General features: G+C 55.4%; 2 protein-coding genes and 1 pseudogene across 2 annotated transcripts; all 3 read right to left on the bottom strand.

Moving 5' to 3' along the window:
* Positions 1–5389: 5389 nt before the first annotated feature.
* Positions 5390–7498, bottom strand: LOC122153328 (annotated as a pseudogene).
* A 1445-nt stretch (positions 7499–8943) lies between these two features.
* On the bottom strand, positions 8944–10054 carry LOC122153341 (C-C motif chemokine 13-like). Its single transcript, XM_042791580.1, has 3 exons — positions 9982–10054; positions 9427–9544; positions 8944–9043 (listed from the first exon to the last, which is right to left on the bottom strand). Exons 1-3 carry the CDS (start codon positions 10052–10054, stop codon positions 8944–8946), a joined length of 291 nt encoding a protein of 96 aa, XP_042647514.1.
* A 902-nt stretch (positions 10055–10956) lies between these two features.
* LOC104364542 (C-C motif chemokine 13) lies at positions 10957–12059 on the bottom strand. The gene is made up of 3 exons (XM_009971180.3): positions 11954–12059; positions 11637–11751; positions 10957–11477 (listed from the first exon to the last, which is right to left on the bottom strand). Exons 1-3 carry the CDS (start codon positions 12024–12026, stop codon positions 11372–11374), a joined length of 294 nt encoding a protein of 97 aa, XP_009969482.3. The 5' UTR covers positions 12027–12059; the 3' UTR covers positions 10957–11371.
* Positions 12060–23468: the final 11409 nt, after the last annotated feature.

Genomic DNA, 23468 nt, shown 5'->3' with positions numbered 1-23468 from the left:
TCTGGACTCCCCATGTTGACTACAAGTCCCCAGCCTCAGGCACCCTTTTTTCCTTAAGGCAAGCAGATACATTTCTTTAAACAAAACCAGGGAAGAAAAATGCTGTGTGAGCAGAGATTTACATAACAAAGAAGTATCCTGCTTCACCTAAATATAAATACATCTCTCTGTACGTGGCTGGAGTCAGAGCACAAGGCCCAGTGAAACACCCAGGTTCGAAGCTCACTTGCCAGCCCCCAGCACCTTCTTGCCACACAGTGAACCCAGAGTCACTCTGCCCTAGCTCCCACAAACAGAACCCACAGCACTAACCCCCAGCCCAGGCCCCCATCCTGCTGTTTGTCTCCTGTGCTCGTTATTTGCACCTACAGCCCCCTCCTCAGCCCTGGGCTCAAGTGGAGGAAAACCCTGGGGCTAACTCTCACCGGGACTGGGTTTGGTTTGTCGAGGGCACCGTGGACTCTGGTCTCCCAGATGTACTGACCTACTTCTCTTCCATGCAATTTGGCATAGCCAGTGGCTCTCAGCTACTGCCTCTGCAGAGATCTGCGCCTGCCCACGTGAATACATTGCTGGGGCTTTCAAAAGAAGTTGTCTGACTGCAAGAAGTGATTTCAGTTTTGAGTTTGCAGATACAAACTATCACTACCTCCTGCAACCAGACAGCAGCTTGCATAAGCCCCACTTCCATGAAAACAGACTAAAAATAAAAATTACCTAAATTTACATAGCTGGGGTTGTTTTATAGAAATTGCTTCTGTCTTTCTTCTCCACTTTTTGCCCTTGATAAGACCTTTTGGCAGAGAGTTTCTCATGTTAATTATGCCTTGTGTCAAAATATTTCTCTCTAGTGCACTGTTTTTCTCTTTAAATGATTTTAACCATGTAAATGTTCCTTTTTCTGTCTGAAAGGGTAGATAATTAATATTGAATGTTTATTTTTAAGCTCCCTTCATACTTGCCCTGCTCTTTTCCATCTTCCATCTCCAAGTTGCTAAATGCTTTCATCACCTGGCTCAAAGTCCTCCGTGTCGTCTCTATCCATCTCTGAGTCAAAATGATCAGGGCTGAATGTGGCATTCGGAGATCATCCTGCTGGTTTCTACAACATTGTGGCATTTGGGTAATTAGTTTCTGTCCCATCCTTCACGCACTCCAATATTCTGCTTAATCTTTGGATTTGCAGGACCAAGGACCAACTCTAGAAAATAAGGAGATGTTAAGTCTCATTTTCTAAAGAAAATGGCATTTAGTGAACCTGAATGTCATTGAAGAGGAATGGAACAGAGACTTCCAAGTCACATGGGCCAAATACTCAGGACCCAAATATCTTTAAAATCTGGCCATAAACTCAAAAACATTACCACAGGCCTTTTTCTTTCCAAAGTAGTTGTTCATTTGACCTTAGAAACAGAAATTAGTGTTTAAAATGACTCCTGAGTGAATGTCATCTGCTAGCATGTTGTTCCATCAACTACTTGTATAATCCCAGTCTTATCCATCCCTGATTAATGTAAATAATCTTGTATTTTGCAGACATAATCCTCTGACTGAAATCCCTTCTCCAAATCCTCAGGCATTGCACAAGGTACAACATACAGTACATCACGCAATATTGGCCCTGATGCACACCAACACTAAACTAACAGCTTCCTTTCATAAATTCACAGATATTCGCAATGAAGGAAATGCGGTAGATCTCACTTGCCTGGGCTTCAGTAAGACATTTGAAATGGTGCCACACAGTAAATTATTAGCTAAGACAAAGAAGATGTGACTGGCATATGAAATGTAAAGTGGGTAAAGAACTGCCTGAAAGTGGCATGGTAATTGCTTCAGCAAAAAGGGGATGTGTTAGACTGAAGACGGTTTACCAGTACAGTTCCTTGTGTTTCTGCCTCAGAAATTATTCTACTTAACATTTACATTAATGATCTTGGCAAAAAAAACAGGAGAATGCAAAGGAAAATTTGCTGATGAGGCAAAATGAGATGCTATCATCAATCTAGAAGAGGCCAGGATATCACACAAAAAGCTTATAATGACCTTGAGGACTGCAGCAATGGAGAAGGGATTTGATAGAACAGTATAGACTGTACAATCAGGCTGTTGAGGACAAGTATAACAATAGCAGACGTTCCAGCTTGTGAGGCTGTCAGCCGAAAATATCTGGGGCAAGGAAAGACCCATGCTACAAACCACAAAACTGTGACAAGACCCTCGTGGTATACAACATGAGAAGAGTTAAATGAAAAGAACTTGGGTTGAAGGGTAGGAAAATGAGGAATTGATCTGTGTGAATGTATCAGAGTCAACAACAGGGTAGAAAAGAGATAGAGTGGACACTGCTAGTGTAAGGTTATACGGCCAGGAAATGTCTGGGAATACGAATAGATGGGTGGTTAGACTGGCACATGAAAGTAGTGAGTTTCTCATGTACGTTTCTGACCCAGCTCCAGGACAGATAAGAAACAACCATCACTCAGAGGGGTATCAGTCCTACCGCACAACCAGCATGCTCGAGAAGCCAGACAGATTAGAGGTGTGATCTTCCTTCTCAGTTTGAACTGGTTTGTCTTTACAAGGGCCTATTCACAGAGGAATTTGAGAGTCCTATTTTAAAAGGTGTCACTAACCACGATGTTGTTTTGGAATCAAATGTTCTACAAGGCTGTACAAACGCCATCAGCCCGGGCAGGTGGCAACTGCCTGCTCTCCTATTCCCAGGACAAATGCCAGATTCACTTGTCCCCTCCAGGACTGGAGGTGGGTTCAGCGGTTGTGGGGTTCTGGTATGAGATTAGCTGCTCCACTCTGAAACCCCTCTGGCCTGCTCAGCTCACCCATTCAGTCAAGAATCACTGGATACTACCACTTCTTACCAATTTCCTCCAGAGCAGCCTTTTTGGACGCTGCCACCTCCAACAGCTCCTCTTTCTCTGCCCTGAAGGAGCAGGGCTGAGGCAGAGGCTCTCGCTCTGCAGACACCCCCACCTCCTAAGCTGACTGCTTGCTGCTTCTGCTCCCCAGGAGTGAAATTTGTTTTGCAGTTGCAACCTTTTACACTTCACATTCCCTGGTTTTACCCATCCCAGATCGCTGCCCTTGCCGCCACATCTCCAGGAACACGGTCACCGTCACTGCAGAACCTAAGCACATCAAATCTCTGTTGGGATCATCAGGGGTTTCTATTTCTCTCTTTTCATTTTCCTCAGCACCACTGGCTCTGAACACCTCCTGCGAGTCCCTCAGAGCTTCCTGCGCTGGCTCTCTGCTGAGTCAAAAGATTTTTATAACGTTATTTCGAATTTTCAGGCTTTTTTTATTGACTTCCTCTTTCTTTGGAATTTCCCTTTTGAATTTACTGGCACAAGACGATATCTGGGGTCAGTTTGTATCCCTTTCCCCTCGCTCCTTTCAACCACAGGACATCGGACTGAATCACGCTGGAGGCAGGATTATTTAAGGGTCCCACCAGGTGTCTCACTTCTGTCCCCCTCGAGCCTGTCAGACCCAGCATCCCCCCCCTCCCATGGCTCAGCCAGCAAGATGTCTCTTTGGCCCGTCTCTTCCAATTTCAGCTCAAGGGGACTGCTTTTTCCTTCTGTGAACTGCCCAGTGAGGGCATAGATGTTTATGGCCCAGAAGGTAACAAGCTGTCACTGCTCCCCCTGCTCTGCTCCCGGTGGGATGGGAAGGAGAATGGGAAGTAAAAGGTAAAACCCCATGGGTTGAGACAGGAACAGATGAATGGGACAACACAAGGAGAGAAGAAACAATATTAGGAATGCTAAGAAAAGAATAGGTACGGTGAGTGAGGCACAATACAATTGCCCACCACCCAGATCCTTCCTCCCCCGGCCAGCTCATCCAGTTTATATACTGAGCGTGATGTCCTATGGTATTGACACCCCGACACCCACCTGCCAGCCCCAGCCCCTGTCCCACAAACCTGCATCTCCTCACTAAGCAAAGTTGGAACTGGGCGTGTGGGCTTTGCTGATGTGCCTGAGCACCGCAGGGCTGAGCCTCCGCGGTGGCCCCGACCCTCGTGTTGGCACTGCGGGTGCCGCCGGCCCGTTACCCCAAGAGGAGCCGGCTCTGGCAGCCCCAGGGGAGACGCTGGTGTCACGGCGTGCTGGGGCGTACTGAGGCACGGACTCAAATCACGGGTGATGCTGAGACGCTCGACTTCAGCACGCTGGCTGCTTGTATACCTTTCGTGCGTTACGGTACTTTCCCACCAAGTTACAGCACTCTCCTACCAGCTGAACACCAGCAGGTGTTCCGCGCTAATCTCGCAGTACTACTGGCAGTCTTCTTGCTTCCTTCTCTCCCAGCAGCAGCCGAAGCTTGTGAGCATTTTTCTCGTAACGAAGCCCATGTTAAAACCAAGGCACAGCACTCTTCTAACTACCAGGAAGAAACACTGACTCTACTTTCGCAGGGTCGACTTGGCCGAGGCCTCCGAGTACTTGTGTTCAGGCTGAGGCCTGCTCCAAGGCCTAGCACGCACTTCCATTTTGTGTCCCCCGACAGCGTGGGGCCGTGCTGGGCGGCAGTGGAGGTTAACACGGGCTGGGGAGGGGGAAGCACCGTGGGAGCTGCTGTGGGGCCCAGGCCGCCCTGGCCAGGGAGGGGAGGAGCGGGGAACCCAGGGCGTGGGGAGGGCAAGTGGGTCCCCGGGGGACCCTTCTCCTGCGTCAGGGCTCCAGCCGGGACTGCAGAGACACCCAAAGGAGTTGATAGCACAAACAGTTTATTTAGGCATCAAGACTTCTGACACTCCATTAACAGACACATTTATATAGTTTAAATTATTTTGATATAGTTTAAATTATTTTTGTACTTTCCTTTTTCTTAGTAAAAAATATTTAATTTAACTTAAATAAGTTAAAGAGAATACATTTTCCTGCTGAAGAAGGTTGCAGCTGAAGTCCTGTCTTGTGTGCCCGGGGCTGGGCACCAGGCTCGCCAGGGGAAGCAGCGGGGCCATCGTGGTTGGCCACAGGGAACGGTCAGTTATTCTGAGGCTGGAAGTGCTTGAGGTGTGCCTTCACCCAGGGCACCTGGGGGTCTGCGCACAGCTCCTTCTTCTTCTTGGTGACCAGGCTGCCAGGAGAAAACCCATGTTCATGCGCTCGGCCAGGGCAGCAGGGTGCCTATGCTGGGTCCTGCCTGCAGCACCCTTGGGTATCTGTGTCCCCGTCCCCCTCCCAGCCACCCTTGGGACATAGCCCTTGCCGTTGCAGCCCGTGCCCCCAGCAGCGGTGGGTACTTACATCACCCCTGGCTGGGTGCAGCTGCTGCTGGTGGTGTAGATGGATGCGATGAGAGCCCGCGGGACAGCGACCCTGGTGGCTGTGGGCAGGGCTGACTGACCGTACGTATGCACCGATGGCATCTGTTGAGTGTTGGGAAGTCTTTTTTGAGGGCCCTGGACTAGTCAACCTCAGGTGAAGTGTCGGGATGCAGGGTGCTGCGCAAGGTTCCCTGCACTGGAGGGGCTGGAGTCTGGTCCGGTGTCAAGGGAGGGAGATGATGAGCACCTTGTGCAAGCCCACCTCACTCTTCCTCCCTCCCTCTCTCCCCAGAACACAGCCCTGTCCATGTCCCCACGTCCTGCGTGGCTGTGGTGGCAGGTGACACTGGGGACTCTGTCACCCCGCTGCACCCCTCTCCAGCGTCCATGCCTCTGCAGTCGCTGCAGTCCCAGGAGACGGCATCATCTTCCCCCAGGGCAGAGCAGAGCTGGTGGGTTCCTTGTGAGGCACAGGATGTGCAGAGTAGAAGTCTCCAGGGCCTGGGGGAGCAACAGGACCCACTGTCACCAAAGGCCCCCGAGCTGTGTGTGGGGTGCCAGCCCCGGCGCTGTGCTGAGCCCACATCCACCCTGCTCCCGCCGGCAGCCGGGGCTGAGCTGCTGGCACTCACCCTGCCGTGCCGTGCCCATATCCCAGGGAAGCTCCATCCCTGCCCTGAGGAGACGACGAAGGCATCGCCATCTCCTCGCTGGGGCTGCGGGGACCGCAGCCACCGGCACTCACCCATTCACCTCCACATGCTCGCGTCCCTCTGGGCACAGGCACTGGTTGGCAGTCGCAGGAGCTGTGCCGCAAGTAATGGCCTGCAAAGGCCCCATCCTCCTCCCAGGCAGCATCCCTGCGGGAGCGGGGGAGCGCTCACCCTGGGGCCGTGGGGGACACCCCGGCGGCACCCGCGCAGGCAGGAGGGCTCAGCTGGAGCATCGCGGAGGGGGAGGCGGCAGCGGGAGGGAGGGCACTGACCTGTCAGGGATCCGGATGCCCAGGCGAAACATCTCTTCCAGGAATTGCTCCCTGTTGCGGCACAGCGGGCAGCAAAAGTAGTGAATGCCGGAGCGCAGCGCCTGTCCCTGGGGCAGAGGTGGCATCAGCATCAGCGCCGGGGGTCCGGTTCACCGCCCTGGAGCTGGGCGACGCGACAACAGGGTGACAGCAGGGGGGACCGCTCCAGGGGCCGGGGGCGATGCCACCTACCTGGATGCAGCCGCGGTGGAACCAGGCGCTGGCGCAGGCGGGACACACCAGGGTGTCGTAGCAGGGCCGCTCCGCCACCCCCTCCTGGCAGATGAGGCAGAGGGTCTGGTCCTGCTGCACCGCCCGCACCCGCTGCACCGGCCGGTGCTTCCAGCAAAAAGACCTGCAGGATGGAGGGGACAGCTTGGCCCCGGGCCCGGGACCCGGCCCCGGCCCCGGCACCGACCCCGGCCCCGGCCCCAACCCCGGCCCCGGCCCCGGCACCAGCCCCGGCCCCGACCCCGCGGGGCAGCCATACTCACTTGAACTGCCCGAAGAACTGGGAGACGCAGCCCCGCTTGCTGCCGCAGGGGAAGTGGAAGATGCGGCAGCAGCGCCGGCCCCGGCAGCGCCGGGCCCGGCAGGTGACCGAGGCGCCCGGCAGCTGGCAGATGTGGCACCTCTGGGGACGGCAGGAAGGACAACGGTGTCAGAGCCACAGGCCCCAGGGAGCCCCGCCGCGTTCTGTGGGGCCGCCCGGCTGGTGACACCGGGCCCCGATAGATAAGGATGCCCCCCGTACCCTCCAGATCCCCCCCTGCCGCAGGAACGGGCCTTTTTGCGTCATGGGGGATCTGACTTGGGGGTTGCTTGCAGCCGGCTGCCAGAGCAGCGCTGGGGGCTGGGTGGGTGGCTGCTGGCGTGTGCAGTGCCAGGCACGGGGCGTGGGGACACGGTGGGGACACATGGGGACAAGGCCTCACTTTCTGTGCCACCCGCTTCAGCTCCTGGCGGATATCGGGGAAGAGGAAGCCGTAGAAACCCTCTTCGTCGGCCCCTCTCTGCATCAGCCCGCTGGCGTGGTACTGCAAGGGGGTTTTGAAAAGAGGGTGAGTGCCAGGGGCTGCCGGCGGTGCGGGGCTGGGGACCGGAGGGTGTCGGGGACTCACCAGGCAGTTCTCGTGGACGCAGAGCCCACCCTTTTGGCACAGCTGGCCAACCTATGTCGGCATCACAATTGTCCTGCCGGCACAGCCCGCACACTGCCGGGGGACAGAGGCACCGTCACCCCCAGCAGCACGCCGCGGAGCCGGTGGGGGTAATGCTGGGAGCGGGGATGGGGGAGAGGCCGGAGCACCCTGGGACGCTGCGGGGGCCTGTGGCAGCACAGCCGGGCACCGGCCAAAATCCCCTCTGGCCGGTGCCCGGGGGGAAGCTCTGCACTCACCTCTCTCCTTGGAGACGGGACATCTCCTTTTGTGCTTGGGAGGAGCGCAGGAGGGTCTTGCCTGCTCCTCTGGCAGCGCTGGGGGACACCGCTCTGTTGGGCACTCTGACACCCTGCGGCGCCGCGACCTCAGCTCCATGGCCGCAAGTGGCTGCCACGAAGCAGCTGGCTGGGCCTGGGGACCTCGCTCTGGTCGGAGACCGTCCTTGTCCTCCAGTGCCCGTGGCAAACACACCACGGAGCCGGGGGCAGTGGCGTGGGGGCATTTATACAGGCCAGGGTGTTTGTGACATGGCACTGCGTGCGTGCCCGGTCACAAACACGGTCCATCCAGCACGTGCGCAGCCGGGTCACAGATAGTTGCCGTGGATGCTGCTGCTCCGGCCTCCCCGTGCTCACTGGAAACATGCCCCAAAGCATTTGTGTTTTCAATTTCTTCTTGTCTTTAAGGAAAGGGTTGACTCAAGTGACAGGCCTGGTATGGTCCAATTTCCCTAAGGCGATTGCCATCCCCAATGCTGCTGCGGTGGGTGGGTGGGCTTTAGGGACTGCGGGAGGGTTTTCCCCGTGAGACAGGGTGATTCCTGGGGACCTGGAGCTCCCCAGTGCGAGCAGGCTCACCCCCATGGGTGCTCATCTGCAGGGTCTGGCCGGGCCTGGACAGCGCTAAACCTCCAAGCATCTCTCCTCCTGCAGCCGCCCCTCTTTAGCCCCTTGATCCATCTGGGGAAAAAACCATAGCACCCCCCCCATACCCTCCCCAAACCCTCCAAACCCAACCCTTTCTCCTGTTGCCAGCCTGCGCCTGCCTTTCTGCCTGCCTCAATCCGTATCCCAGTGGGCGGGCAGCTGCTCAGGGCATCCTTAAACCCCACAACCAGGACGGGGCTGCTTCTTCATGGGGGGGAGCTGAGCTGGGGGCATCAGCCTCGGCCCTTCGGGTTTCCCTGCCGTCTCAGGAGCTCCTGGTTATTCCTGGGCCCCTGTGGGGACACCAAGCCCTGACTGTGACCCTGCTTTTCTCCCACGGGATTTACTTCCTCTCACTCCAGCTGCAGGTCAGAACAGGATATTTTATTAAACCCATCGAGGGTTCTGTGGTAGTGTGGAGAGGGTGACAACAGGGGAGGGGATGGAGCCAGCTCCATCACATAACAAGATGAGACTGTACATGTAATTATGGGACGCAAATAAGCAGAGCTTATGGTGAAGGCGGCTTCATGTGGAGGTGCTGGTTGACTCCTGCTGCTGCCGGTACTGCTGGAACCATTCCTTCTGCGGGTCCACGCAGAACTTCTTCCCCTTCAGCATCTCCACGCTGGCGGAAAGAGGGGCTATGTTAGCTGGGGGGATGTGGGATGCGGCCGTGCCCCGAGGTTCAGGGGATGCCTGCAGCATCCTTCCCCCCACATCCCCCCAAAGTGCTGACTTTTAGCAATCTCTGACACCTTTGCTTCCTTCCCACCTTTCTGTCTCTCAGCTGAAACAGGGGATTTTTTGAAGCTATTTGGAGTAAAGCAGTGAGGAGGGAGGTGCACGTGAAGAGCCAGCGCAGGGCACCCACCACGCACGGCACCCTTTGGGGGTGGCTTGTTTGGGGGAAATCCCCCGAGGCAGAACAACCCGTAGGGAAGGTGGGCGAGCAAGGGTGAGGAGCGGGGTGCAGGGGAGGAAGGCTGGGCGGGGGCCGGGCGTACTCACCGCACAGCCTTGTGGGAGCAGTGGGAAGGCGTCTCCTGGAAGCTCTTGATGAGGAAGGCTGGGATTTTCTTCTGGATAAACATCTCCTTGTAGCAGCATGTGCCGTAGTGGCTGCGGACTGAGAGGAGGCAAGAGGGGTTGGTGCTCTCCCACGCCTGGCGTGAGGAGTATGGGCGCTGCCCTGAGGGGAGTGGTGCGTCCCTTGGGGACTTTCCTGCTCCCTTCTGCTACCAGGGGTCCCCTCTCATGTCCCCGGTCGTGCTGCTTTGCCGCAGGGGAGGAGCCCCCCGTTTTCCTGCCCATGTGGAGTTATCACTGAGCTCTCCAGCTAGAGTGATGGAGCTGAAGCCATCCCCAAGCCTATTTCTGCTCATTTTGAGCAAGACCAGGACAGCCCCGTGCTCAGGCGGCTGGTGGTGCTCCTCAACCCCTCAAACCCACAGCAGAAGCAGGAATTGATGCTTTCATCCCCTTCCTCAACGCCCCCAAAACCCTGTCAGTACAGGAGCTGAGGACAGTGCTGGGGTAGCTCTTAGCCTCAGCTTTGGGACTTACAGGACATTCCCTGGCTTCTAGTCCAGAGAGCCGCCAGCAGCAGGGTGAGCAGTGTCAGGGAGAACACCTTCATGTCCAAGCGGGGCTCCGTCGGTGCCAGCAGCTGGCAGGTCTTCTTGACTGAAGGCCACCAAGAGCTACCTGCATCTCTTGGCTGCACCTCAGCATGATATATCCTCCAGCCAGGCGTTCCATGACTGCCCTGGACTCTCCCCAGGAAGAAACTGCCCACAGATATTGATAAAGGGCAACCAGTGAATGGAAATTCCTTCTCTGAGCCACTCTGGCTCCGGCAGTGGTCGAGGGCTGCTGGAAAGTGTGGTGAGCAGCCAGCAGCTCTGCGCTGCTAGTGATGCACCGGGGCAGGCAGTCTATTTTAGGTTTAGTTGCTGTCACCAGCAAACCACACAGGATGATGCTTGCCAAAGCCCTGGGTGAGTTTATTTTAAAAAAAACCCCACTTGTCATCAGTTTGACTGTGATGCCTCTCGCAATTTTTCACCAGGATGAGTGGCTCGGTGGTGGCCGGGCTTGCCTCAGCCCACCCTGAGACCCATCAGTGGCTGAGCCTGTCACCGTGCCTGTCACAGTGCCAGTGCCCATCACATCTCTTTGAGGCACCCCAGGAGCACGGGCTGGCTGTGAGGTTTGACCAGGCAGACCCAAGTGGCAGCTCTGATCAAGTTTGGGCCAGGGGTCTCCACTCATTAGGATGGCCGACAAGTAGAGCATGGGAAGCCCGCTCCTCATGAGCTGTGCCTGCCTCTTGCCCCTCTCATTGGTGGCTTCCCCAAAGCCCACACGGATACGGTTTGCCCCATGCACCCCTTGGACCCCCTCACAGAGACATGGTTGGGGCTTCGGCTCTTCCCAGCTCCTTACTGACCCCAGCACTTTCAGATTTGGTTTAACACCTGGGTAGAAAAGACGACAACATGATCTGCCCGCTCCCAAGACACTTGCACAGCCAGATGCTTGCATGCATGAAATCACGTTTAATTCTATTCAGTGTGTTGTACAAAAAATAACCGTAGGAGTGCTACCCCTTAATCCCTCTGCTACTGCCAGGCTGGCAAGCGCAGCCAGTGAAGGGTACAGGCAGCTGCCTGCATGCAAAGCAGGGCTGAGAGGATGGGGGGCAGCAGCAGGTCTGGACCCCAGCACCCTGTGGGGTTGGCACACCCCATCCTGGTGGGATGCCAAGGATGACAAAGGCCCTTTGCCTTTGGGGAAGTGGTGAGGGTCATCACAGGATGATGGGGAGGATATCCCCGACAAGCTGCTATATCCAAATGTGGTGTCCCTGCTGCCGCCTCTGCAAAGGGATGACCTTTGCGGTATGTCCCCCCACCCGTGGAGGTGACTCCCCGTGCTGCCTCCGTCCACCCCTCTAGCTGGGGATGGAGAAGGAGTTGACTTGGAAGCTCTGCTGGTACCTCTTCACCCAGGCCCTGGTTGCCTGGGCACAGATCTCCCTCCCGCTCCTCACCCTGAAGCTGGGGCAGAGAAAAGACAGGGTTAGCAGTGTGGTGGTATGGGAGATTCCAAGGGGCTTGGAGACACAGAGGATCAGGATTGGACCCATCAAAGCAAGACACAGGGGTCTGGCAGGGTGTAGAGGGGCTTTACCCCAGGGTTGGGTTTAGGGTACTCACATCACAGCCTGGTGCGGGCACTCGGGGCTGGTGGAGTAGCAGGCGACGACGTTGTCTCTCTTGATCCTTCTCGACTGGAAGTTGAAGCAGCACTTGTCTGGCATGGCCAGGGCTCCTGGGGGGACAGGGAAAGCTCAGTTTAGCCTGGAGACTCCCACCTCCCATCTTAGCCCTCCTGCTGTGGGCATGGCATCCCTTTTGGGGGGAGCTCCCCTGCACTCCATGCATGAGGAAAACCCATCCCCAGGGGGGATGTCCCCCCCAGGGGATGTCCCTGACCCCCAGTCCGTGGGGACAGAGTGGGCAGCAGTGCTTACTCTGTGCCAGGCTCTGGCAGCACAGCGCAGCGAGGAGAAGGAGGGCGCAGACCACCCCAGCTGCCTTTGCCATGCCGGACTGCGGGAGGGCTGCTCCGTGGTGTCAGGGCAGAGCTGCTGTCTGTCGGGGTCGGGGCTGCTGGGCTGCTTTTATGGGGGGAGCAGCGGGGCTGGCTTCCCCCAGGGCCAGTGATTACGTGGGCAGGGGGGTGGACCTGATCCCCTGCCATGTCCCAAAGCACAGAGGTTGAGCAATACTTATCCCCTTCCAGCACAGCCCCATGAAAAGAAAAGCCTGCTCCTGGGTCGTGCATTCAGCCCCCAATGGGCTTGGGAAATTTCCTGAGCTCCTGCCTCCTGCGTTAGGACTGGCGGCTGGGTTGCTTCCAAAGTTTGTCTCTGCATCTCTGTTCCCTGGGCAGACTGCATGCCCTGTGGCAGGAGTCCCAGGGCAGGCAGGACCATCTGGGGATCTCCCTTGGATGGGAGTAGGACCAGGCTCAACACCCTGCAGGGTCCCCAGGAGCCACACAGACTCCCGACAGTCCATGTCATCCTCCTGCACTGCGAAGTTTTGCATCCTATTGCTTTACATTCCAGCCCCCACCAAGAAAACATAGAGAAACAGCTTCTGTTTTTTTGTACCAGGCACGTACAAGACTCTGTGTTGGTTTGGGGATGTTTGGGGCCCATTGGGGCTGGGAGAGGCTGGGCAGGTGGCTCCGCTTCCCTCCCCCGGAGCCAAAGCAGCAGCTCATGTTCTTGGCTGTGCTGAGCTGGGAAAAGGCTGAGGCCAGTCTGGGGCTTCCCGAGTGGATTTTGCCTGGCCACAGCTGTCCAAAGAGCCCCCTCTCCTCCCAGCTCCAGTGCATCCCAGCTGCTGGCAGCTGGCGGATGGTGGGAAGCAGCGGAGAGATGCAGTCACGTATCCCCACCAGTCCAGCTGTGCCCACGGCAGGGCTGGGAACGCTGATGGCACCCCACTGGTGTTTTGGCCACCTGGGGCTGCAGTACAGCCCCATTATGGAAACTCGGCTGGGGAGGGCATGGGGTGCTAGTCCAGGCAGGGACCTGCCGCAATGGGAATGGGGGCCACCTCCATGGTGGGACCGCATGTGTCCCTCCATTTGCTCTTCTGCAAAGCCATTTCCCAGAAATCAGCCTCAACTGTTAGATGTGCATGTGCTGGGTAACAGCAGGGTGCCGCAAGCGGGGCTGGGCGATGTCCCAGGACTTGTGAGTGCGGACAAAGAGTGGGGGGTCATGTTTCCATGCCCAGCTGGTGGATCAGAGAGCCTCCCCATCACTCCAACTCCCATTTAATCTCTCCCTGGGGAGACCCTGAGAAGTGGAGGAAAGTGGATGCCTCTGGTCCTGGTCCAGTGCAGCTGCCTGGCTCGCCTTTCCCTTCCTGGATCCATCCTTTCCTTCTTATCCCCCTTCTTACCCCCACACACCGAGTTTTTCCTGGCTCAGCTGGGGTAAATGTGGTCTCCTAAGGGTAGAAAATATTCCCTGCAATAAGAAAATGAGAGAGAAACACAAAGAAAACAAAAGTGTTTATTGGACTGGAAAAGGCCCCTTTTAAAGACTCTTATGCAAAACTCTGGGATACATCAGGTCGGGGAATTCCATGGATGACATTCCCAGCACCTGCAGCATCCCTCTGTCCCAAGCCCCGGCGCTGATGTATGCCCCGTGGCATGAGTGGACCCTGCAGATGGGGGATTTTGGAGCACAGGGGATTTTCGGCCCTGGTTAAGCCCCTTGATTTGGCAGCCCCTGAGCAGACTGGGGTCCCCAGGACTCACCTGTATCCCAGGAGGAATATCCCCCTTCCCTCTCCCCACATTGTCCAGGATGGGGCTTTACTGGTTTTGCACAGACCTGGCACTGGAGCTGAGAATGTCCATGGGGGCTCAGAGGAGCCAGAGGAAAAACCTTGTGCTCCTGTGTCTCTTCACAAATCCAGGTGAAACTGGTCTTCATCCCTCTCCAACTCATTAGCCCTCCCGTGTTTGATGCAAAGAAGGGCACAGGACATGGGCAGACCCACTGTTGTTGTTGAGCAGATCCAGTCTCTGCTCTGGGGTGGCCCCATGGGTCCCCTGTTCCCGCATGTGATCTGGGCTGAAAAACACCCTTTTCCTCCCTTTCTTTCCCCATTTCATGGGGGGCTCCTTGCCAGCTTTCACAGCTCTGGCTTCAGGCTTGGCTGCAGGGTGTGGTGAGGAGCAGAGCCGCTGGTGATGGGCCACCAGCCTCCATGTCTGCCTGCCCCCTCTCCCAGGGCTGTGGCATGAGGTCCTGGGGCTCTGCCGGCCCTGACTTTTATCATCCTCCCTCACCAGGAAATCCCACGGCTGGGGAAATCCTGCCAGGAAGTATGGAGGATACAGATCAGAGATCTCAGAAAATCCTGCTTCATCCCCACATCCCTCCTGCTGCCCCTGGTGTGGTGGGATTATCGAGGGGAGAAGGGCTGAGCCCTGTGGTGGGGAGTGGGAGGCCTTGGTGCCTGCAAAACATATGGGACAGATCCTGCTCCTGCTGCCAAGAAACACAGGGGAACGTGACAAATCTGGGGGCTGGCAGAGGCATTTGTGATCCTGCTGGGGGCTGAGCTCTTGGTGCTCCCTCCAAAAAATTTGCAGGGGCTCCAAATCTCCCACTGCTGAGGGACAGAAGGGTGTCCCAATCCCACCAGCCCCATGCAGGTGTTGCTCCCCAGGGCTACTCCGCATCCCTGAACAGAAAGCACAAGCAGCTCCTGGGGAAACCACCACCTCTTCTGGGAGTGTATCAGTGCTTAATCACCTTCTGTGCTGAGAACCAGCCCCGGCCTTCGTCACGCAGCTCGCTGCATTGCTGGGCTGCCAGAGACCTGCGGGGCACACCAGGACACCCGCTCGGCAGCACAGCCACCCTGGAAATGCTGCTTGCCCCTGGGTGAGAGGTGCTTTTCCAGCCATGTTTGCAGATGCTTTATTGATGCTGCGGCACTTCTCATTTCAGCTGATTGATAACCCTGGGGGAGGAAGATCTAAGTGCAGTGCCAGCGGGACAGGGCCGCTGCTGCAGCTGGGGCAGCCAAAGTGATGAACATGATCAAAGCAGCTTTGCCAGGTCAGGTCTGGTTTTTAGAAAGGATTTGTTTGAGTTATTCTTCTCCCTTTTAACTCTCTATCTCAGTTGGATCAGCTTTTCCATTACCTTGCTGAGGCTGATGATGAGATAACCACTAAATGCACAACCCGTATGTGCTGTTTCTTTTTTTAAGGTCCTTGCCTGGCCCTGGCCACCTGGGACTTCCCCAGATGCTTGCAGAGATGGTTTATATTGAAATGGGTCCACCCTCGCCTGTCCCCAGGAAGAAGTGGCTCATACCCTCCACCCCTCGCCACCCCTCTGCCCCTGTGGATCCCGGCTGGCTCCTATCCAGATGCCATCACCTTCCCCAAAAAGCAGCAGAGGTTTTTTTTTTTTTTTCTTCAAGGCTGGAAAACCCAACAGGGATCTGCATCTCGCCCCCAAAGCTGCTCACCTGGGTGGGAGCAGGTTGTGCAGCCTCTGAGGCATCTCCTGGTACCTGGCTGCCCTGAAGCTGCAGGCATGGGGCCCATCTCCTGCTGTCAGAAGATGCATACGTATAGAGATAAGATGGAACAGATGCTGCCATCCTTGTCCAGGGGAGATTTCACCAGGAAAGTCACGGCCAAGCCCTGATTTCAGACATGTTAATCACATGGGAGCAATGGTGCTGGAAAAAGGCAGGCTCAGACCAACCTGGCTTGCCCTTACCTGCCCAACCTGAGCACAGGCTGGCAGCGATTCTCCCCAGCTGTGGGAACCAGGAACCCAGCTAAAAAAAATAGCATTGTGTGTCTTTGATATAGATCTCTGGGGTTTTGGACCCCTCAATTTTGGAGTCCATGCCCTGTTCCTGGCTGGTGGCTGTGCCAGGGCAGACCCCATTTCATGGCTGCTGGTGCAGGGCAGTGTGATGTCCTGCCAGCCCCATAACAGGGAAAACAGCCCCAAAGGGAAAGATTTTCAACCCAAATCAGTGGGTGGGGGGCTCAAGGTGGCCATGGCAGAGCTGATCCCAAAGGCAAAAAGCTTTCCTTCGGGTTGATGGTCCTTCTCTGCATCCCTTGGGGAAGGGGCTGTGTGGTACCCATGTTGTGCCATTCAGGCAGCTCGTCCCCGGGCATTTCATCCTCTCTCAGCTGACCTGGGATGAACTCTTCCCCTTCCCCAACATCCCCCACCATGTGCTGCCTGACTCATTTCCTGTATCCTTTGGCCCCCGGCATCCTGGCTGCCTCTGCACAGGGACTGGCTCTGGCTGAAAAGCTAATTTCACACCAAACTCCTCTGCTTGAGATTACGATCAGGTCTGGGGTGCTCGAGTTGAGTGATCTCCACCCCCCCCCCCCCACCCCCCCCCCCCCGCCCCTTGGCTCCCCAGCCTTGGCCTTTGAAAACCCAGAGTTTAAAACTAAAATAAACCCAAAGCGCTATCTGCCTCCTTATCTGCACCCTGATTTCTGCAGGTTGCACGTCTCATGATTTCCCAGCAACCCAAAAGGCAAGAAGCAGCATTTAATGTTGGAAAAAGAAAAAGAAACCCCAAAAGAGCAAGTAAGATTCTCATGAAATCCTCTGCACTTAGGAGCTGGGGTCAAAAATAATAAAAAAATTCATACTAGAGACTTGCTGGGCTCTCTGGATTTTCTCCAGACACAAGACGTTGGCAGTGCTGGCAGGATGAGGGGAGGTAACAATGGGCAATGGGGATCAGCATCACCAGGACGTGGGGGGACTCTGCTGCACCACCCCGAATCTGCCTCACAACCCAGCCCCAGGTTCCTGTGGTGTTTTTCCCCAGGCTGCAGCTATCAGCAGCTACAATCTGCTTTTGCAACGTTAGTGACTGTTAGTTTTCACACATATTTTCTGAAACCACCTGCCCAGGGAGGAAAATACACCCATTAGAAGATGAATTCATTTCCCCCAGGACCACCCTGGGGTGTTTTCCTTGTGCATCCTTCCCCTGGCACCAGTCCAGGCTGGGGGAACAGGGACCAGTGTGTCCATGCAGCAGCCCCAGCATGACTGTCCTTTCTTCTTGGTGTGAATCACTTTTGGAAATTTCCCTAAAATGCTTTTGCAAATATTTCCCGGGTTGTCCATGGGAAAGACCTTTCTCCCTGCCTTCCCACCGAGTTTGCTGCCGGGAAAATTAAAAGTGAGAAGCACTGGATGTGGCACTGGTGATGGGGATGAGCACTGGGACCCCGGGGCTGTCTCAGGGCTCATGGCAGTGGCTGGACTATGAGCCAGACAAGGTGCTGGCCCACGGGAGCCTTTTGCCTCGCTGGATGGTTGCCCTGGCTCTGCTGGTCTGGGGGCTATGTGGGAGCAGGGTTTGGGGTGCCCGCCTGAGGCACAGCAGCCATGGAGGGGGTTTCTGCATCCCTCCAAACCTTGGCTGATGCTTTTCCTCCGTTTGGCACAAGATGTCAGTGCTGGCCAAGGAACGGCCACCGGTGCGGGTCTGCTGCATGGCCTGGCCAGGCCATGGCACTCCTTCTCCATTGCCTTGGGGTGCCCAGTCTGGGGTGCTGCCCGGTGCTCCCGGGGCTCAGACGTGCTCCCCACACTGGCAGGGACCCACTGGGGCTTCTCCCAGCCGATAGAGATGCACCAAGAGCAGCAAGGTCTCAGCCAGCCCCATGGCCTGAGGTCCTTCTCTACTGGAGGCATCACAAGGCTCTCAGACAACCCCAGCCCACGGGAATCATCTGGGGAGAAATCCAGGAGCCTGGAAGAGGAAGGTGGAGCGGGTTCAGCCCCATCCCCGCATCCCATGGCACTGTCATTGCAGCCGCTGGCTGTCCTCGCCCTCCCCGTGGTGTGCAGGGGATAGAGAGAAGCTCTCCTGAGGCTGGCATCCCTCAGGGAGAGTTGAGATGCTCTATACTGGGGAAAAAAAAAAAAAAAAAAAAAAAAAGGAAAGGGAATACAGAGGGCAAAGAAGCTGGGAATGAAAGAACCAAAACCCTCTACCAGCAACACATGGAAAAGGGGAAAAAAAAAAACCTCAAAAGAGTGTTGACAAGTCTGGAGGCTTTTGGGACCTTGGGTGACCAGAAAAATAACACATCAAAGACCTCACGTATGCCTGAAGACAGATAAAAACTCTGAGCCAAAATGTTCTATGAATATTTAACTACCATCAATATTTAATTAGCAGATAGAGAGAGATTAAGAGCAAATGGATCCATCCTCTGCATGTGCTCCAGCCCTGCCCTGTGGGTGCATGGGGCTCACAGCGGTGGCAAGGGGGCACGGCGCTGCCTGCAGCCGGGCTCAGTGTCAAGATCGGGGTGCAAGGACCCCAAAGAAAGCAAGGCACTCCCTGCTGCAGGGCTCAGTGGGACAGGGAAGGACTAACTCATGCATGACCCCAGCACTGAATCTCCAAAACAGCCATCTGACAAAAATTGGAAAAAAAAAAAGTATTTCTGGAGAGGGTCAGGATCTGAGCTTTCTCAGAGGATGCTTGGAGCCAAGCTGGGGGAGCTCTCAGGGAGTGCAGTGCTGCTGCAGGCTGCTCAGCCTAGGGTGCTCTGGGGGGCCAGGGTGCAGGAGCTGGCCCTGGAGGGGAATGCTGGAGGTGACTTCCTCTCCCTGCCCTGGGTCCATCCAGCTTTTGGCCCATGCTCGCCCTCCTCCAGGCTTGAAATCCCCCTCCTGCCCTGGTGCCTGGGAAACCCTCCGCCTCTTGGCTGCAGCCAGTGGGGCAGAAAGGTGTCTGTCTGCCCCCCAGCCTGCCCCCCAAGCTGCCCCCCAAGCTGCCCCCCAGCCTGCCCATGCTGCTCGGCTGCGTGCTAATGCTTTGCCCTCCGTGTCTAAGCCATATGTGCCTGAGTGTCTAATCCAGTATTAATCCCTAATGACTAATCCTTTTAGGTGACAGCAATGGCTGGGGGGTGGCAGGAGGGTAGGGGATGGGCACTCCGTGTGCCACAGCGGTCACCTCCTAGACCGTGTCCCCATGTCCCCTGTGTTGGGGGACATCTCAGCAGCCCCCAGCTTCCAGTGCAACCACACGGCTCCTACTCTTTGTGGGGGGCTCATCCTGGGCCATTGTGGTCCCGGCACGGGGGTGGGTGCTGAGAGAGGGTCAAGGATGGGGAGGGCTCGCCTTGGCCATCCCTGGAGCTGGGGGGAGATCTTTGGGGTCCCACCACAGCTGAGCCCTGGGCTTTGGGCTCGCTTCTCTCATACTTTGAGATTGTTTTCCTCTCCTGGAGCTGCCTTAGCTGGAGGGGGACTGGAGAGGGCAGTAAAAGCCAAGATGTGATGCATTTTTCTTGCCTGCTAGGCCAGGCAAAAGGTAGGACCTGGGGGCTGCAGGACAGGCACATTTGCAGCACGTTTGCAGACCCCAAAACACCTCAAAATCTCTTCCCATCCCCTTCTTAGCCAAACCCTTGCTTGTGCAAGCGGAGCGCTTCATGGGTGCAACTGTGAGGGTGTGTGGATCCAGGCATTAGGTCTGGACCAGGCCTCTGAGGTGAGAATGTGGGGCTGGGGGCTGGGGTTGGGACGGTGCCAGGGACACCCCACACGGCCTCGTCCCCTCAGTCCATCCCAACACTGGTCCTTGCAGCCCATGCCAGCCGGCCAGTGAGCTGTGGTGCCACGTCCTCTTGCAGCCAGGGACATCCTGGTGGCTTTACTCGCCCAGCCAGGGTCTTGTGGCTGACCTCGAGCATCTCCTGAGCCGTGGATGCTGCGAAACGGGGGTGTATTTCACTCCTGCTGACGGCTGCTGGTAGCGTGCAGCCAGCAAACTGCTTTGCCAGACACTTTCCCACCAGCCGGGGAGGGGGGTTATTTTCCCCTCTTGTTTTTGATGTATTCGAAGCAAAAGCCCTTGATGCCTTTTCTCCCCACTGCAGGAGCTGGGGCAGAGCTGGAGCCCAGGTGAGTAGTGGGAGCTGGTTGGCCTGGGATCGGGCACAGGGGGTCCCCACCTTCCATCCCCCCTGGTGAAGCAGAGCCCGAGGGCTACCCAGAGAATAAAACCAGCCTTCCAAAGCCCAGCCCAGTGCCTTTAATCACCAAAATGATGACCCCAGCAAGTGTGGGACCCAACACCTCTGTGAACCCCACAGAAGTGCTGTGACCCCGCAGCAGTGCCTGGCCTCAGGAGGATGGGGATTAGGCCAGATCATTCATGTATAAAATTGCTCTTTGTCCTTCGAGGAGCCCATTGGCAGGGGAGGCTGCGACAGGCTCTGCCTGCCGCCTCGGCACGGAGACCTGCCGGGCCCTGTGCCGCACGGCGATGTGGCGGCGGCTGCAGTTTCCATATCTGGGCCATTCACCACTCGAGACTTTTAGCGCCCGGAGCAACAGCATGTACTGCTGATGAGTTCTTTCTGCTCCAGTAATTACAGTGAGGAATTTGTCAGAACGAGCTTTTTAAAACCTTCTTGTCTTGTTCTGATTTTACCTGGAGTGTAAAAAGTCATTAGTACGGTAAAATGGAGGCTGTGCTAAGCCAGCAAGCCATCCAGATAACGCAGTTTACATCTACTGCACACTCAATATGCACAAAAAAAAAAAAAAAAAAAAAAAAAGAAAAAAAAAAATTGCTGGCTTTCTATTTTACCCAGATGGAGTTTTCCGTGATTGAAATTAGTAGGATGAGAAGGCAAGCAGAGAAGGTGGCAGGCCTGTGGGCTGGGCACAGGCAAGGTGTGCCGGCTGCCGCTGCCTCGCTGCCCCTGCGGCAGCTGCGTCTCCTGCTGACAAGGCACGGAGCGCCCCGGCCGCCCGTCCCCTCTGAGATGGGCCAGCCCTGCTATTTGGGGCAATTTGGGTTTCACCAGCAACCCTTCTTTCAGGAGCTTCTCTCCTGCCTGCAAATGCAAGCCCAGGTTCATCAGGCACATACGTCATGGTTTGGAGGGGCTCCTGCCAGCCCCAAGCCACAGCCCACGATGGGGCCATGCTGCCCCCATACATAAAAGCCGGTGGAAAACTCATCCAGATGATGCCCCAGATCCCTGGGGCTGCTGCGAGGCATCGAGCCAAGGGTAGGGAAAACCCCTCCTGATCCCATCACGGCCTGAAAATAATATCGCTTGTGGTTTCAAAGCCTCCCAGGCCTTTTGGGCTCCAGTTTCAGGGATATTAGCAGATGTCAGGGAGCATCTGGGGAGCTCAGGTTTGAAATGAGCCAGGAAAAAAAAATCATATCAATAGGGAAAAAAAGGAGCTGAGGTCAGGAGAAGTTGCGAAGCCAGTGTCAGCACCCTCCCCGCTATTTTAGGCAGGGAGCTGCAGCCCCCGTTTGCCAGCAGCTTGAGCAGGGCTCTGCCCACAGAGGGTTGTCAACCTCGCTAGGGGGAGGTGGATGGGTGTGATAAGACCCAGGTCTTTTTTTAAACTTTCCAACCAAAAAATAATTGAAATTTAGAAAAATGTATAATGTAGCAAAGAAGATTTCACTTTACAGACCTCTCCTCGTCCTCCCTCCAGGGGATGATGCCTGGCTGGGTACCACATCCATCCCTGATGCTGTTTCATCACCATTTTGCCTGAAATGCGATGGGAACTCCCACCCTCTGCTGCCTTTGGTATTTTTTGTTAATAAAAAGGTTTAAAAAAGGAGACGCTTCTGTCTTGGGCTCTAACCAAATTTTGGCTTGGATTTGATTAAACAATAACTTTTTGGGTGCTGAAAGAAAACTCTTTGGTGGGGGCTGCTTGGATTTCAGGGTATTTCCAGCATCCCTGAAGGCAATTTCAAAGAGAAGAGGTGATTGCAAGGCAGAGCATCTCTCTCTACTGATGCAAATCTCAAACCTTCCAATTTGCCCCCTTCTTATTTACTCTCATGAGCAACTTGGCAAAGTTCAATCAAGTTTGGAAATCTTTTTACTGTCACCAGATCCACTTTCTGGGACCAGAAATCCTGGGGAATAGAAGAACATTTCATCCCCAGTGTTATCTCCTGGAGACACAGTGACTTCAGGGTTCCAGGCAGGTATTTTGGTGCTTAAATGGGTATCTGGGGAATGATGTTTATAAGCTGGGCAGCAGATTAATCCTCGTGCACAACAAAGCTTGGCTTCTGCTTTTCCCTTTACTTCTCATCCCTTGAGTTGTTTTGGTGTGCAAAGACCCATTTTTCCCTTTGCTGCACCCCAACTCTGAATGCCTGAAGGGTCCTGGTGTGCAATTTGCAGCAACGCTGATTAATATTAATTATTCCCTTCTATAAATGATGTGAGACCCCGTATCTGTGTGCCCCAGAAAGGCTGACTGCTTTTTGCTCTACTCGCAGGGTAAATGACAGGTGAATAAGATTAGGAGCTGTGAGTGTGCACTGCCTAAGAGCCTTCACTGGCAATTCCCAGAAATGGCAGGGAAATAATTCAATATTATTTATGTGATGCTATTATGTCAGAGCCGGGCTTAGACCACGGCTCCTTGCGGCACAAGGAGCCTCCCAGGACACACCAAAGGGGGTCCTTGATTCCAAACCCCCCCATGGTTACACTCCAAACAGGGTGTCAGAAGCATTAAAGGGATGGATTTGGAAGAGCAGTGCTGATGAGAAGGGTCTGAGTGCTTCACCTTGCCTCCCCAGGATCCCCTTCCACTACAGTCAGATGTGGATGTCCCCAAATGGCACTTGCAAATCCCCCCCGAAGTCTGGGTGTCACCTTGCAGTGGTGATGGGCCATGGAGGTGATGTGGGGTGTTTGAGGTGCCAGTAAAGCTGCCTTTGTTTCCAGTGTTGGAGAAGAACAGCACTCATCTGGTTACTATTTTTATTTTGCTGAAAAAACAGCAGTTTTGGGTTGGCACAGGGAAATGAGACACTGGTTCAAGGTCAAGCTCCAGCAGCTTTGGCCAAAAACCCAGAAAACTAACCCCGTGCGGGTGATTCAAAGCATCTGATTTCACAGTCCCGGAGGGGGATTTTCTTTCCTCTCTGCCCAAACTCAGAGCTGGAAGCCGGCTGCAGCCACGGAGCAGTGTGTGGCTGGGGCACCCTGCTGCCCCATGCTCACTGCTCTCCATGGCTCTAGCTTGGCCTTTGCCTGATTTTTCTGCCCCCTTTTCTAGCCCCTATCCCCAGTTTCCATCATTTTGGCTGTTGCTCTTGCTCTGCAGTGCTGCCTGTGACCCTCCTTTTCTCCCCTCCATCACAAGGATCAGGAGGGTCTGAAGATGCTGTAGGATGGATCATGCCCCCGGGACGGCCGGAGGGCTGATCTGAGATGCTGTTTTAATGCAAACACTGCAGTTTATTCACTAAAAGAGGTACAAGTATCACCTGTCAAGCACATAACTTGAGATTCGGTCAAGAGGAAAGGGAGTTACATTATTTTCCAGAGTATATTTCTCATCACTCGAAAGCTGCCCTGGTAGGATGCACCCATCCCGTCCCTGTGCCACCCGAGCGTGCTCCTTGGGGACACAG

This window comes from Tyto alba, unplaced genomic scaffold (assembly GCF_018691265.1).
Source record: "Tyto alba isolate M040663 unplaced genomic scaffold, T.alba_DEE_v4.0 Super-Scaffold_19, whole genome shotgun sequence".
Lineage (NCBI taxonomy): Eukaryota > Metazoa > Chordata > Aves > Strigiformes > Tytonidae > Tyto > Tyto alba.
This window is presented reverse-complemented; position numbering and strand designations above follow the sequence as displayed.